The sequence below is a fragment of the Pantherophis guttatus genome, chromosome 3, assembly GCF_059756535.1.
Source record: "Pantherophis guttatus breed Tessera chromosome 3, ASM5975653v1, whole genome shotgun sequence".
NCBI classification, from domain to species: Eukaryota; Metazoa; Chordata; class Lepidosauria; order Squamata; family Colubridae; genus Pantherophis; species Pantherophis guttatus.
The window spans coordinates 51,842,450-51,859,099 of record NC_142065.1 but is presented as its reverse complement, the minus strand read 5'-3'; the positions used below and the strand labels follow the sequence as shown (position 1 = coordinate 51,859,099).

General features: G+C 41.3%; 2 protein-coding genes across 13 annotated transcripts in view; one reads left to right on the top strand and one right to left on the bottom strand.

Annotated features, from left to right (window-relative positions):
- NFYA (nuclear transcription factor Y subunit alpha) overlaps positions 1 to 8,846 on the bottom strand; it is a 23,613-nt gene extending 14,767 nt beyond the window's left edge. For 2 of the 10 annotated variants that reach the window (XM_034414647.3, XM_034414651.3), the window contains exons 1-3: positions 8,655 to 8,815; positions 1,579 to 1,695; positions 637 to 723 (exon numbers count right to left, since the gene is read on the bottom strand). In XM_034414647.3, the coding sequence (XP_034270538.1) occupies positions 637 to 723; positions 1,579 to 1,653 (162 nt within the window). In that variant the 5' untranslated portion in view covers positions 1,654 to 1,695; positions 8,655 to 8,815. Of the gene's footprint in view, positions 1 to 636; positions 724 to 1,578; positions 1,696 to 8,654 lie in introns of all 10 variants that reach the window. The other 8 variants (XM_034414649.3, XM_087889545.1, XM_034414648.3 and 5 more) reach the window with 5 other exon arrangements.
- OARD1 (O-acyl-ADP-ribose deacylase 1) lies at positions 8,829 to 16,650 on the top strand. 3 transcript variants are annotated; one of them, XM_087889548.1, is made up of 6 exons: positions 8,829 to 8,885; positions 9,584 to 9,659; positions 12,609 to 12,753; positions 13,908 to 13,966; positions 15,305 to 15,417; positions 16,168 to 16,650. In XM_087889548.1, exons 2-6 carry the CDS (start codon positions 9,624 to 9,626, stop codon positions 16,268 to 16,270), a joined length of 456 nt encoding a protein of 151 aa, XP_087745674.1. In that variant the 5' UTR covers positions 8,829 to 8,885; positions 9,584 to 9,623; the 3' UTR covers positions 16,271 to 16,650. The 3 variants fall into 3 exon arrangements, with proteins under 3 accessions (XP_087745674.1, XP_034270555.1, XP_034270556.1); XM_034414664.3 differs by lacking the exon at positions 8,829 to 8,885 and adding an exon at positions 9,054 to 9,194; XM_034414665.3 differs by lacking the exon at positions 8,829 to 8,885 and adding an exon at positions 9,082 to 9,368.

Genomic DNA, 16,650 nt, shown 5'->3' with positions numbered 1-16,650 from the left:
ACATTTACCATTTCAGAAGAACACAAATCAGGATCTGAAATCTTTGTTCTCCAGTATTTTAATATTTTAAGCTAACATATATTATTGATTTTTGTCCTAAACATAATCCATTAACTAAATCTCTCAAACTAAAATTCTTTTTTTTTTTGCAAATCTCACTGGTAAAAGGGAAAACAACCCCTCAAATATATAATTTTAAGTATTCTTTATTAAAAAGATTTTTTGAAGGGTGGCAAGCCCACAGTCCCTCCCCCCCCAGCATATTATCCCTATTTTTAAAAATCTGTAGTAATAGAAGTTTCAGATAAGTTAGTTTGCGACATGCATTTTTAACTGGATAATCCAACATTTTAACAGTTAATTTGACTGTTATCTGCTACAGTTAGAATGAGCTATCACCCATACATATGCATATAGTTCATATATTGAACTATAACTCCTTTGATTCACAGCAAGCATGAGAATCGGTTGAGAAGCTTATTCCATCCCATTTAGGAACATGAGATGTTATTTATAATTATAACTGCCACTATTTTTCTGTTTCCATTTCAAGCCCCAGTGCAAACACAGCATTGAACATGCAGTGATAGTGTGATTCATGCAGTGCTCACACAAAAACAACAGATAGATCACCACTACCTGGAGGGTCTGAACTTGCTGGCCTGAGGCAGATGCCACCTGAGCCTCAGTCTGCAACTGGACAGCAGTCACACCACCCTGCTGCTGGGAACAGGAACAGGAAGAGCTTGAAACTTGGCAGGAGGAAATGCTCAAGACAAGATTAAAAAAAAAAAACTGCCAGAAGAGACAACAGGCCCTACAAGGAGGAATGAGTGAGTCCATTTCTAATGTGGTAGCCTATCAATGTTTAATCTGAATATTATTCTCAGGTCAAAAAGAAGCAAAGTACACCCTTTCTCAGTGCAAAGTTTGGAAGCTCTAAATAAGGACAGAAAAGAAACAGACGACTGACTTGTGGCTTCTGGAAGGAAGAAATCTGAACACACTGATATTGTATTGTGCCTAAATCAGTGTAAGCCTTATACTGTGATCTCTCTCAGAAAAAAGCATTGAAATTTAAGAAACATAGATAACAAAAACAAACCCCAGTATGATAAGCATAACCTAATTTACATTAATCCAAGAGATCTCTAACTTTATACGTAGTACTGTAGTTAAGTATTAAATTATCTTATGCAAACATCACCCACAAACAAATCATTACATTAGTGTTAGACCGGGCCAAGAAATAGACATACCGTTTAGTTTTCATAATTATATTTTAATGTATAGAGACTGAATGTGCCCTTGTAGGGCTATGCAAACCATATGGAAGTACAATTCATTTTGGCAGAAATTCTGGCAGACGTACCCTCTGTGCACATATATGGGCAAAAACACTGGGGAGGAGCATGATTGCTTTTACACTCAAAGAAGTGATGCTTCTTTTGCAGCAAAAAGGATAACCCAATACTTTGCACAATTCTAACGATGAATATGGAAGTACCTATTCTTCTGGGCACTTAAAACTGTTAAGAACCAACATATTGAAATCTGAATTACAAATAACTATCATACCTGTTGCTGTATTTGTCCAGCCTGCACAACTATCTGTTCTGTTGAGCTACTGCTGTTTGTGGTATACTGCTCCATAGTTTTCTGTATCGATTCTTTATCCAATCTTCAATCAGAAACCTAAAAAAAAAACATAGAACATTGTCAGTGTGTACTGAGTGCAAGTTATCTGGGAACCCTAAACTATCAAAGTGGGTCCAACTGCAACATAGTAAAATGGTAGAAATTGGGAAACGAAGAAAATTTCCAGGTGAAGCAGAATTTCAAAAGGGAAACTTACTGGTGGCATTAGGGGCAGATGACTGGGCTAAAGTACTGAGCCTCTAGAAGTTATGAGAGGGAGGATTTAAAAAAAAAAAATTATTATTATATTTGTATACCGCCCTTCTCCCGAGGGACTCAGGGGGGTGAACAGCCATGGTAAAAACAATGTACAACAAAAATTAAAAGCTTATTAAAATAATTCAATCAATCAGCCAAATTTAAAACATCCAACTAAGATCATTTTAAAACCCCTATCAAAACCCAATTTAAAAAACCTTTATCCTGTCAGTCCAGCTTGTTGGAATAATAGGGTCTTCAGAGCGCAATGGAAGGCACGGAGGTCGGGGATCCTTTGTATGTCCGGGGGCAGTTCATTCCATAGGGCTGGGGCCCCCACAGAGAAGGCTCTCCCCCTGGGGATTATCAGCCTACACTGTTTGGCTGACGGCACCCTGAGGAGACCCTCTCTGTGGGAGCGTATTGGTCGGTGGGAGGCAATCGGTGGCAGAATGCGGTCCTGTAGATAACCAGGTCCTAAGCCATAGAGCGCTTTAAAGGTGGTAACCAACACCTTGAAGCGCACCTGGAAGACCACCGGGAGCCAGTGCAGCTCGCGCAAGATGGGTATTACATGGGAGCGATGAGTCACCCCCATTATTACTTGCGCGGCTGCATTCTGGACCAGCTGGGGCCTCCGGGTGCTCCTCAAGGGGAGCCCCATGTAGAGAGTATTACAATAGTCCAGCTGAGAAGTGACGAGGGCGTGAGTGACTGTGCGCAGGGCGTCCCGATCCAGAAAGGGATACAACTGGGAGATCAGGCGAACCTGATAAAAGGCCCCCCTGGCCACGGCCGTCATATGATCCTCCAAGGACAGCCATGAGTCCAGGAGGACGCCCAAGTTGTGAGCCCTCTCTGAGGGGGGTAAGATCTCATCCCCAATAGCCAGTGATGGTGTCAGCTGGCTATATCGGGCCGTCGGGAGCCACAGCCACTCAGTCTTGGAGGGGTTGAGTCTGAGCCTGTTCCTTCCCATCCAGATCCGCACGGCCTCCAGGCAGCGGGACATCACATCAAGGGCATCATTGGGGTGGCCTGGGGTAGAAATGTACAACTGCGTGTCATTGGCATACAGTTGACACTTCACCCCAAAGCCACGGATGATCTCACCCAGCGGCTTCACATAAATGTTAAACAGAAGAGGCGAGAGTACCGACCCTTGCGGCACCCCACAAGTGAGGAACCTCGAGGTCGACCTCTGCCCCCCGTCAACACAAATTGTGTACGGTCAGAAAGGAAGGAGAACCACCGTAGCACAGTGCCCCCCACTCCCACCCCCTCTAGCCAACGCAGCGTGATACCATGATCGATGGTATCAAAAGCCGCTGAGAGATCTAGGAGGACCAAGACAGAGGAGCAACCCCTGTCCCGGGCCCTCCAGAGATCATCAACCAATGCGATCAATGCCCTTTCCGTGCTGTAACCCGCCCTGAAGCCCGACTGGCACAGATCTAGATAGACAGCTTCATCCAGGAATCGAGGAAGTTGTCGCGCCACCACACTCTCAACAACCTTCGCCGCAAAGCGGAGGTTGGAGACAGGACATTAGCTAATACAGCCGGGAAGGCTTCTTGAGGAGGGGCCTCACCACCGCCTCTTTCAGGGTGGATGGGAAGACCCTCTCACTCAATGAAGCGTTGGTAATCTCCTGAAACCAGCCTCGTGTAACCTCCCAGGAGGCCAGCACCAACCAGGAGGGACACGGGTCCAGTAAACATGTGGTAGCATTAAACCTCCCCAAAATCCTGTCCACGTCCTCAGGAGTCACATGGTCAAACTCTTCCCAGGTGACACTCTCAAGACTCACCTCCGACATCCCGTCCGAAGCTATCCAATCGGAGTCCAGGCCGGCCCAAATCTGAGTGATTTTATCATGCAGGAATTGTCCAAAATCCTCAGCTCTACCCTGCAAGGGATCCTCCCTCGCTCCCGTAGGAGAGAGCGGGTCACCCTAAACAAGGCGGCTGGGTGGTTCTCTGGAGATGCAATAAGAGTGGAGAAATAGTTGGATTTTGCCACTCTTATTGCCACTAGGTAGGTCTTGATATAAGAACTCACCAGTGTCTGGTCAGATTCAGTACAGCTGGACCTCCAATCGCTCTCTAGGCATCTTTTCCGGCGCTTCATCTCCCTCAGCTCCTCGGAGAACCAAGGAGCTGGTTGAGATCGGCACCGAGTCAGAGGCCGCAAAGGCGCGACGCAATCCAAGGCTCCAGCGGCCGCCCTATCCCAGGCGGCCACCAGTTCCTCAGCCGAGTCGCGAGTCAGAGTCTCTGGGAATGGCCCAAGCTCTGTCAGGAATCTCTCAGGGTCCATCAGGCGCCTGGGACGGAACCACCTGGTCGGTTCCGTCTCCCTGCGACGAGGGGAAGCGGTTCGAAAGTCTAACTGAAGGAGCGAGTGATCTGTCCATGACAAGGGCTTAATAACTAGGTCTCCTATTGTAAGATCATTCAACCACTGACCAGAGACAAAAATCAAGTCCAGCGTGTGTCCCCCGATGTGGGAGGGGTCATGAACTAACTGGGTCAGATCCATGGCCGTCATGGAAGCCATACACCCCCGAGCTGCTTCTGACGTTTCACCGACGGATGGCAGGTTGAAATCCCCCATGACCAGAAGCCTGGGGGTATCCACCGCCACCCCGGCTATTACGTCGAGCAGCTCAGGCAGGGCTGCTGTCACGTGGCAGGGAGCCAGGTACGCAATCAACAAGCCCATCTGCACCCCATGACCCCACTTCACAAGGAGGGATTTACAGCCGGCTATCTGAGGAACAGTGGCCTCCCTCGGACTAAGACTTTCTTTAATAATCACCTCTATCCCCCCCGCCCCTCCCCTGGGCCCTTGGCTGATGAAATGCACGGAAGCCTGGTGGGCACATCTCCATGAAGGGAACCCCCCCCCCCCGTGGGCCAACCAGGTCTCCGTAATCCCTGCCAGGTCCCCATCCCCCTCCTGAACTAAATCATGAATGAGGGGGGCTTTTTTAGTCGCAGACCTGACATTACACAACAGCAGCTGAAGGTTCGGGCCCTGAGACTCTGCACAACCTGGAATACAAGAGGCGTCTTGAGGGTCAGAGCATGCCACCGCTTGTAGGCAGCGGGTGCGTACTCCCCGAACATGATTTCCCCCCCTACGCCCGCCATATCTGCCCCTCCCACCCACTATTTTGATGGAATAGCCCTTCACCTCAGCCCCCGGTTCCCTATCTAAACCCCCTCCCTCTCTCCTCCCGCCTTGACCCTCAAACCCACTCAGCCGCTCTGAGGTTCTGTGGACCCCCCCAGGTCCTTCCCACCCTTCAAACCCCTTCAAAACTTTACACAAGCCTTCGTTAAAAATCCCTCACTCTCTTTTTTGCTGCATGCCACCTCTCGGGGTTCCAAGACCCGTCATCAAGGTAGGCCCTCGATAGGGTAGAGGGCCAAATCTGCGAGATGGGGGAGTCTCGCAGCCCAAGGAGCTCAGCTGTTGAATACATCAAATATCGGGAGTAAATGGTGGCTTATAATCAGGGGGTCGACTATGATGATTTAGAAGTCCAACAAAGAGAAAACATAAGTCTTAGGTATTTGTACTTTGGAAACTCCACTGCCCTTTCATGGCAGTGGGAGGAGTCTCAAGATAATCCAAGGTATCAATGGTGTTGATGTTAAAATAACTGCCAGGAGCCGACTCCCTCAATACTCATGTCCCAAGATACGATTCTCTGTCTGAGAAGATGGAGCAACGTCAGTCCATGTGGCCAGGAAACAGAAGTCAGTCTACAAAGTCAGTGCAGCGGCCATATCGGGAGATAATAAAGTGGGGAGTAGATGGAAAGATGGTAGTTTCCAGCAGACTGGACATAGGCGGGTAGCAAGTGACTATCCTAGGCCTGAAAGCCGGCCCAAGAGAGGGGGGGAAGCAGTACAAAAGTGTCCAGGGGAAAACACCCCTAAATCATCTTCCAGTCCCCCAAATCACCCCCAGGTCTTTCCCTGGTCACATCGCTGCCCCATTTAATCACCCCCAAGACATTGGTGGTGAACAGTCCAGGGTAGAAAACTGCTGGGTTTGCTCCCACCACCTCCCTCATAGCTCTTCGGCTGCTGCCGCCATCCCACCACCAGCCAGCAGCCGCCATTACCGCCGCCTCTGCTGCCGCCGCCATCGCAGCCACTGTCAGCCACCTCGCCTTCATCCTCGTCTCCCCTAGCCCTTAGAAACATGCTGGGCTTCCAGGGTTCTGACGAGGTACCCACCGAGGGTGCTGTGTTGCTGACGCCGCCGCAGCCATCCGGCCAATAACGCCGCCCCGCACTTCCTCCATGTCATGACCGACTCCTCTCGGTCAAACATGTCCTGGAGAGCAAGAAAGCTCTCAAATGGTCGGCGAAAACCTCCTCTAGCCGGGTGGGGGCCTTAGATGTTGCAACTGGCCCCCAGAGACCCCCTGTAATTGCCAGTATTACCCCTTCGGTAATCGCGGCTCAGCAAGGAGCCGCCATCTTGGGCATGCACTTATCAAGCAATTTTTTTACTATAGGTATTACTGCATTTATTACTCAGTTTATACCTTCTTATCCTCTTGGGAATTCAAGAATGCACAGAGTTTTTACTCATTTTACGCCCATCAACAATAGGCAAGGTAATAGGCAAACTGTTCAGTGGGAAATTTACATCCTCTTGGAAAGGAATTTATAATTGTCAACAACAAACATCTGATAGTTTCCTACTTAACAGCTCTAAGTATATTGGCCTTAGGATTGGTGGAGACTGAAGTAGTGGAAGTACCTCCAACAGATCCAAGCATGAGGTAGGTTGAAACCAGCAGGAGTGGGACTACAATGGTTCAGGTAAACAACATTCAAATATTCACATGTTCTGATTAATTTTGCAGGACACTGCCAATGTTAATTCAGTCAAGAAACTGGAATTGTTTTTCATCAAATGTATTTGTACAAGACACATTATTTCAGCAAATCCTACTGATGTTGACTTCAGGTCTGAGGTCTGACTTCCTTCTAAATTCAATTGTGAGGCCAAGGAGGAGACAAGCAAGCTATACTATTGTGAGATTTTGTATTAATGAGTGGAATAACTTCCCTCCAGAAATTGTGGGTGCTGCAACACTGGAGATTTTAAAGAAAAGATTGGACAGCCATTTGTCTGAAATGGTATAGGGTTTCTGCTTGACCACGGGGTTGGGATTAAGAAGACTTCCAAGGTTCCTTCCAACTGTTATTTTGTTACTATTAAATTCTATCCTTTTTGTTTTCAGCAGAAAAATGATGCACATTTGTCAAATTACAGAGATAGCCAATTGAAAACTGTTGTACTTATATTTGAAATATCGCCTTCCTTTCTCTATTTTAACTACATGTTAAGCTTACAGGTGAAACTCGAAAAATTAGAATATTGTGCAAAAGTTCATTTATTTCAGTAAAATAATTCAGTAATTTTAAAAGGTGAAACTAATATATGAGATAGACTCATTACATGCAAAGCGAGAAAATTCAAGCTTTGATTTATCATAATTGTCATGAAAACCCCATTTATTGCATTACTGAAATAAATGAACTTTTGCATGATATTCTAATTTTTCGAGTTTCACCTATACTTGCATATAAACAGTAATTTGATTAGCTTTTTTTATAAAAAAGCCAGTAATACAACCCATTCCCTTTCTGCCACAAAGCACGGTCTCTGTAAGCTTTTATGTTCAATGGTATAATATATAAACAAACACAGAACATAATGAAACTACAAAACAAAAACAAATCTATTGTTCCCTAACCTTGAATTTAAGAAATCCTATACTACATACTATATAGTATGTAGTATATACTACATTCCATATACTCTTTGTCATATGGAACTATGTTGAAAGCCACTAAATGATGTTGTACAGGAAGTACATAAAAAGATTTCAAGCACAAAAAAATACAATAAATCACCATAACGTTATTCTAACACGAGAGAAGAAAAACATGCCTTAACTCGACCGTTTATTGAAAGGTTCTTCTTTCGGGTTACCGGTCAGCCTATGCAATGTACATTGGTAGTAAGGTATGAGAGCAGTTTATAACGGGCATAAGCAGCAGTGGCTTTCATCTGAGGCAGATTATTTTAGTATAATTGTAACCCGATATGTAAGGAAAACCCCTTTGTTTTGTGTCATGGGAAAAAGCAGCTACGAAGAGGCCTTCTCGGTTACAATATCGGTCTCGACCGAAGGCGTACTTTTTAGAGGCAAAAATTTGGCAGAGCAGCTGACGGAGAAACGCAGCGCTCCCAGCCCCGCGGTGTTCGGTTACAGACCGTGCCCTGAAAGGCGTGCGAGTGAAACTGACCTCCAGGGCCAGAGGCCGCCAAACACAGGATGGCGAACCTCTTACACAGGCCACTGAAAGCCGCCCCGTGAAGCCACCGGAGGAAACGCCCCACGGGCTTTCTCTCGTCCCCTTCCTCGGGCGAAGGCCACACAAAGGCATTTCCGAAGGTCCTCCGGCGGTCCCGCGGGGACCGGCCGACCAAGACTGGACTACCTAACCCTATTCGCCCCAAACAGTGACATCCCGGTTCCCACGTCAGCCACCCATCCCACTTCGATGTAGGTTCCGGGCGCCAACGGGCCACAGCCACTCGCTGCCCCAGCGCTCGCCCAGCCCTAGCCCGCGCGCGGCCTTCTGACTGGCCACTCGGCCCCGCCAATCCCGGCTCTTGGGCCGGCGCTCGGGGGCTCCATATTGGCTGCTCGAACTCACCGTGCCTTGCTCCCCCGGTTCGGGTCCCGCTCTGATTGGCTCCGCCACCGGTCCCCGAAACCCAATCAGCGCCTCCACTCAGCCGCCGCGCAAAATGGCGCCCAACCCCCCGAAGCCCAACAAAGAGAAGGCGAGGGTGCCCTCGCGCAGGCGCGGTAGAAAAGTTCCTCCCGCGGATGCTTGCGCTGGTTTAAAACTGCACGCATGCGTTGGCTTCTTTCGAACTGACGGGTGCGTTTGGACCGTTTCTGTCCCCTTTCAACCCCTCCATTCTCGAGATGGCTTTTCTACGCATGTGCGGGACAATTTTTTCCCCCCAGAAGCTTTTTTTCAATGGCACTTCACGGATCCCCTTCTTTCTATAACGCATGCTCTTGGCCGGTGCCATAGAGTCCTCTTCCTAGGGAGGCCCACGCGAAGGCTGACATTTTGTGTGTTTTGTTTAAGGGGCTCCCAAAGACGGTTGCCATAACAGAACTTAGAACTTAGTGGGAGGCGAAACTGATTGCTGCCGTTGTATATGTACAAGGCTGGTGGCCGGTGTGGTTCTTTTTTTTTTCTCCTTACTTTCGCCATCGCTGGCTTAGAGAGTTCGTGGGCGGGGGCGGGCTAAGGAAAAAGACGTCATGCCTTGAAGGCGCCTCGAGAGGCAGCCGCCCGCCCTTTGGTGCAACTTGGCCGGTTGTCTCAGAAACAGTATTGTTGTGGCCCTGGGTAGGCCTTTTCACACGAGAAGGCGAAGGATGTGTTAAAAAGTCTCAGAAATAATATTTTTTTGGGTGGGTGGGGGGGGAAGGTTATCGCTACGTAACTGGTGCCCTAATTCGTATTTGATAGTTTGGGTTTACAGCAATTATATATATATATTTAGTAGTCATTTCTCTTTGTTTGCTTTTCCTGCCATGAATGTGAACATTATTATTTTCTAGTCCTTGTAGCTGAAAAAAACCCCCTGTGATCCACTCAGTTATGGCTAATACCCGGATTTCTGGAAATGAAGAAAGGGTTTGTAGTGGAGTTTTTTAAAAAATTTATTGCAATTCAGTTTTGAATTCTAAAGATAGTTTTAGCTGGTCTCTTTAAAAAAAAAACATCTTGCTATGGAGGATTGATTTTAGGCTTTTGTTTGTGCAGGAAAAAAATCCTAAATCATATTTGTAAAACTTGGAATTAATTTTTCCATAGGTTTCACTTCATCATAAAATGCTAGCAATATAGTTCTGCCAAATAGGTTATAATACAATCCATTTTCAGTACTACTTTTTATATTTTATCCATCCTCTAATAATACATTCTGCAATGTTTAAGTCAATGCTGTTTTCCTTTTAACAAAGTGGCTACTATCTACTAGAAACTTTATGGGGCCAAGAGGAATAGTTCCAAATAAATACGCTAAAAGAAAGGTGAGGCTTGGAGCCTAATAGAATAGAACAGAATAGAATTCTTTATTGGCCAAGTGTGATTGGACACAAGGAATTTGTCTTTGGTGCATATGCTCTCAGTGTACATAAAAAGACAAGATACACTCGTCAAAAATCACAAGGCACAACACCCAGTGACAATCATACGATACAATAAGCAATCAAATCATACTAGGAAACTATATCAATATAAATCGCAAGATATAAGCAACAAAGTTACAGTCATGCAGTCACAAGTGGGAGGAGATGGCCAACAGGAACCATGAGAAGACCAATAACAATAGTAATGTAGCCTTAGTAAATAGTTTGACAGTTTGAGGGGATTATTTGTTTAGCAGAGTTATGACGTTCAAGAAAAAACTGTTCTATCTAGTTGTCTTGGTGTACAGTGCTCTATAGGTAGTTTTGAGAGTAGGAGTTGAAACAGTTTATGTCCAGGATGCGAGGGGTCTAAGTATTTTCACAGCCCTCTTTTTGACTTGTGCAGTATACAGGTCCTCAATGGAAGGCAGGTTGGTAGTAATTGTTTTTTCTGCAGTTCTAATTATCCTCTGAAGTCTGTGTCATTGGTGTCAGTGCATATGTCTGGATGTATATTTGCTTCCATGCATATTGCATTATTTTGCAGACTATGGACCTTAAGCATGTTGTGCAGAGGCTGTGTTTGCTATATTCTAAGTCATAAATCATGCTTGAAAATCACAGTGATATAAAATTCCAAATTATGTGAAATTTAATGTGATCTGATTGAACTTAAGTGTGTTCTGTGAACATCACTTTTATATGATATACATCATATATAATAATACATAAAAGTGATATTTTATATGATATATTATCATATAAATTAAATTAGAATATTAATTAAATTAGAATAGATCATCTAAGGACAAAAACTCTCCCAAATAATTTCTCCTTTGCAGGTTGCAAAGAGGTAATAATTATAGAAAGTGAAGTCAAGGTGAAGCTCCCTTGCGTTTTTACCTTCTGCAGTGTTATTGATTATATTATAAACAAACCATAATATAAACTAACCCAATTTAAATCATGTATATTTACTTGAAAGTAATTGGAACTTGCATATAATTCATTGGACCTATTGAAATTTTGATAGGACTGTTTTTTAGTATTGATACAGAAAATGAAGGTTTAAGAATTGTTAATTGTTAATCACAGGTAATAAGCCTTTAATCCAGTATCACAGGTCATTAAGACAGAAATTGTCCTAAAGTTCTGCGGTAAGAGACATGTACCTTTAGAAAGAATAGAAGAGTTTTCTACCATTCTAATGTTTAGAGAATAAATGATTTGTTGATTGTTAGCATGGAATACTTAAATTGATTTTATGTTACAGCATAAGAGTTCCCAGAATAGATTGCTGCATGAGTCTATATAAGAAGTTTCCCAATATCTCAAAATCTATTTTTATATAGCATGAAGCCTTAGATTTCAGTAGCAAGAGATAAAATAATTACTCCCTTAAAGGTTTATAATTATTATTTTCCTGATATGTTTGCAGTGATGTATGTTTTCTTAGTGGAAACACACCAGATTCTGCTATTTAGAAAAGCATACTAAAAAATTCAGTGGCACTCTATAAGTACTGGTGGCGTAATTCTCTGTTTTATAGATTCACCAAGTGCCGTTCACAGAGTCCACAACTCAGAGTCCCCTAACTCAGCAACTGTAGAATTTTGTTTCTAAAATAAGTTAACCAGTTGTGTCTGTTTTAACTATAGTTGCTAGTAGTCAGTGTAATGATTCCACTGAAGGCTTTAAGAAAATGATTGCTTAATTCAATGGAAGTTCCTTTTGAAGAGAATTATGACGATGATTCAAAAGAAAAATGTAAAATTTTAGTTTTCCTAATACAAATTTAAAAATAAGAAAGGCAGTTGAATAAATTAAAATAAAACAAGTCAGTAATCCAAAACGTATAGAGCTGTCAACAGATGAACAGCCAGGTAAGAAGCTGACATTAAAATAAAGCCAACTTAGTATCAAATCTCCACAAAGAGGAGGATCCTGAATCTAGGTGTTAGACTTTAGAAAAGTCTCTTCTGTTTCTTTGCACAATGTACAGCTGTGAAAGGAAATAAAGAGACTTTAATATTTATGTGGATATGTGCCATCCTTTGGATATTAGAGAAAACAGCTTTGAACTTATTATTGTAGGAAATCAAGAAAATGTCTGAGAAAGTGGCAGTTGCAAGCCAGTATAGTACTGTTGCCCAGAAAACTAAATGAAATCACCAGGAGTTAAGCTCAATTTATGGATGCTGGCAGCATATGTTACTGAAGGCATAATGCATATTTTTCTCGGAAATAAATTCTATTTTATTATTTTATTTTGTGCATATCTCAAAAGAAGCTCTATTTTATATAGTAAGAAATTTAGTAAATACATTTTAAAATCTCTCATGTGTAGCAGTCAGCAGCTTAAATTGTGATATTATCTTTATATATTGCCTTACATTTTCTAGTTCTGGAATTTTATCTCATATATTGAGTCTTCTCTTTCATTTTTACCCAGATTAAATATGTGCAGGGAGATCTTTTTACTTGTCCAGAAACAGATTCCTTGGCGCACTGTATTAGTGAGGATTGTCACATGAGTGCTGGCATAGCTGCTGTTTTTAAGAAGAAGTTTGGTGGTGTTCAGGAACTTTTGAACCAACGTAAGTAAAGGGCCATGGTAGAGCAGTTTATAGAACCACAGAATCTAGGTACTATACAGTAAAAGTGAGCATTATGCAAATAGATTTCTTCAGATGGCAGATACTTTTTTTTCTATCCTGCTCCACTAATACCTTTATAATATGCTCCGGGGGGGGGGGGGTTTGAGTGCGGGAGTTTCTAGACTAGCTTTTGAGGACATTTAGTGGTCAGGGATAATTGCCCCTTCTTATTTCATTGTTTCCATGAGAAACAATTTAAAACAAGTATAAACATAGTTAACAGTAACAAAAATAATACAATTATTAAATAACAATCAGTAGTTAAGCTTGCCTCAGAAGAGGTTTAACTTGCTGTAGCTATATGACTCTTTTAAATGGAGCTGCTAATTTTCATCATTGTATGCCCCTGCCTTGTGAAACAAGCAGCCAGAAGTTCATTACTTTTGTTTAAAAGTATCTAAACAAGGCCTGTGTTAGCAACAGCAGCAGCAGCAACAACAAATGAATAGAACCACTAGGTGATTGAAGAGCTTACTTTGTACATTAGCTCTATGCCTGGGACTTTGGAGACTATTGATGGGGCAGGAATTGTATCAGTACATTATAGTTTTTAAATGTGACCTATATGTAGACCACAGGTGTCAAACTTGCTGTGTCACGTTGCTGTCATGTGACATTGACGTTTTTCCCTTCGCGGCGGTGGAGTGGGTGTGGCCTGCGTGTGACTCATCTGGCCCATGGGCTGCCAGTTTGACACCCCGATGTAGACTATTAATACACTTGTAACCAGTTTATTCAGTTTTACTGCCTAGTATAATGTGGAATTGTAACTTGGAAATGTTAGAAATATGACAGTGATCATATTACCTCACCTTTTTAGAACAAATCTTATATAAGCGCTTATCTAATTTTTACCTACACTTGATTAAGTGTAGTTCATCTGTAACTCATTGAATCCTATGCTGTACATTTTTCATACATGGTCAATTTATATATTGTTTAGTTTCTTTCTAAAAATACATGAGAATAGGGGAAGACATAGTGGTTTCTTATATGTTTGTTACAATAGTTTTGAAAAATATTTTTTTCAAACATATTTTCAGTACTCTGGAGATTAGGAATTAACTGATTTTTCTTAAAAAAATCTGACATAGACAAGAAGACTGGAGATGTGGCTATTCTGAAGAGAGAAACTAGATACATATATTACTTGGTATGTCATTGGGCACATTATTGATATTTATTCTACAGATAAATATATGATTTATGCATCAAGAATTTATGATTGGCAAAAGTTAAACATCCTCTCTATTGACAAATATTGCTGAAATTTTTAATAGTTTCTCTGAAGGAATTGCTATAGAAATGCAATGTTTACTGCATGAGAGATTAGCTGTGGTGGTGCAGTGCTTAGAATGCAATGTTGCAGGCTAATTCTGCTGATTGGCAGCAGTTCAATTCTCACTGGTTCAAGGTTGACTCAGCCTTCCATCCTTCTGAGGTCGATAAAATGAGGACTCAGATTGTTGGGGGCAATATGCTGACTATAAACTGTCTAGAGAGGGCTGTAAAGCACTATGAAGCAGTATATAAGTTTAACTGCTATTACTATCTAATAAGTTTTCACTTGACATCAGATAATCACGGTTTTCCTGTGATAAGTGGTATTGTTTCAGTTGTAATCAAAGATATTCAATGATTCATGAAGTTTTACTTCGATCTCTTTCAAATCATTTGAAATGATTAAACCAAATCATTTAGAAGTAACATTTTAAATCAGATTTCTTCTAAATAAATTGTGTTTATAATTTGAGTATATTCCTATTATGTCTATCTGAAAGCAAGTAGTGAATGGGTCTGAAAGATTTTAATTAAATTTTATTCATTTATCATTATCCTCTAAATTATCATCCAAAAAGATATTTTAGAATTTATTCTATTTCTGCTTTTTTTCCACTAGACAGCACACATTATAACACCTAAGAATTCCTTTGACTGATGAATTAAGAGTGCCATTTTATATTTATTATTAATCACTACAGCAGGGGTCCCCAAACCCCGGTCCATGGACTGGCACTGGGCCAGAAACCAGGCTGTGCAAACAAGTAAAGCCCCATCTGTGGGATGCAGCAACATGTGAAATCACGCCCCCTCTAGTCCGTGGAAAAAACCTCCATGGAACCAGTCCCTGGTGCCCAAAAGGTTGGGGCTGATGCAATACATAATCAATGAAAACTTTTGAGGATCATTATATGACTCTTTCCCAATGCAGTCTATAGAATCCCATTACAGTAATTACTGTATTAATTTCATAAACATTAATTTTAAAGATTTAAAATCTAATACATGACCATAATATATTAGTTAACTGCAATCCTTTGTATGTCTATCCAGAAGCAAAGGATTTGTTCCTGGGTTAAGGCTGCTATTTGGAACATGTTTATCAAGGATTTTCCACTGAATTGACAAGATTTCTAAGTAGACACATAACATGCAACATAAAAGGAATCAAATCTAAAATGTGTCTAATCTACATTTTACCACTTTTTAGATCTCAAAGAACAAATATTTTCATAAACCTACATATGACAATTTACGGAAGAGTTTAGAAGCTATGAAAATCCATTGTCTGAAAAATGCAGTAACTCACATTTCTATGCCAAAGTAAGCTCATTTTTATATTATAAAGTTACTATATTATATTTACACATTGACAAAATAGTTTTTCATTAATTGAAAATCTAATTTTTTATTTATATTGAAATATTTTGTCTTTGTAAAAGCTCTAAAGCAAGGCTTCATAATAAGTCCAAAAGAACTGGAAGAACTGCTGACTTTTTAGATTAAGCACATTCAGAACATATTTTTGTATATTTAAAGCAAAAGACCTGTTTTCATTAAATTTGAAGGTGTTATTAAATGGAAGAGAATACTTTTCAAGTTCTGATATATGATTGTATAACTGAGAAAACGTACAGTGTTTGAGAGCGTCACACTTCTATAGCTTGAAAAATGTGACCTAAAATGAAGCTGCTTGTTAGATGGTCATAATTATGGATGAGGTTTTTTTTTTAAATCTAGATTTTAGTTTAGTGATATACCTAATAAGTTAGTGAATGAATTTTAGTTTCTTAGAATGTTACACACACACTCATATTTTTGTGAGCCACAAGACTTTTTTCCACATGTGGGCTAATATTAATAATAATGGGGATGTTTCTTTAGAAGAAATCAATAAGTGTGACTATTGAGATATTTGCCATGCGATTAGTATTGTCTCATATTTGCACCTAATATGTTGCTTTGAACTAATCCTTATTTTGGCATTGCTTATATGCTTCCTATAAATCATGGTGAAATAAATATTTCAAAGAAAATATCCCAAAAAGACATCTTGTATCCTCTATATTTCAGGATTGGTTGTGGACTTGACCGACTGGACTGGAAGAAAGTTTCAACAATGCTTGAAGAAGTATTTGAAGATACAAATATTCATATTACAGTTTATACTCTTTAATTCCTAGTATAATTTTCTGTTTGTTGTTATATCCTTGTATCTTAACTGGCATAGACTTCTATCTTGAGATAGAATTATCTCAATTCCAGTATCCACAATTCTTTAAGTCATCTGCTCTACTCAATTTTTTTTTAAAAAGTCAAAATGTGCATTCTAGTGTTCAGATACTTTGTGTATCTATCTCCTATTTAGCAATTGGAAGATGTTATTTTGAGAAAAACACTGAATAAAACTGAAAATTTTTGATCTAGATTGGCAATCATGTATTCTAATCAAGAAATTAGAATAAGGTGGAAAGTTATGTTTCAGTTAAAGATTTAAATGTTTACAAAAAAATCAGATGTTCACGTATATAAATAAAAGAGCTTTTCCAAATACAA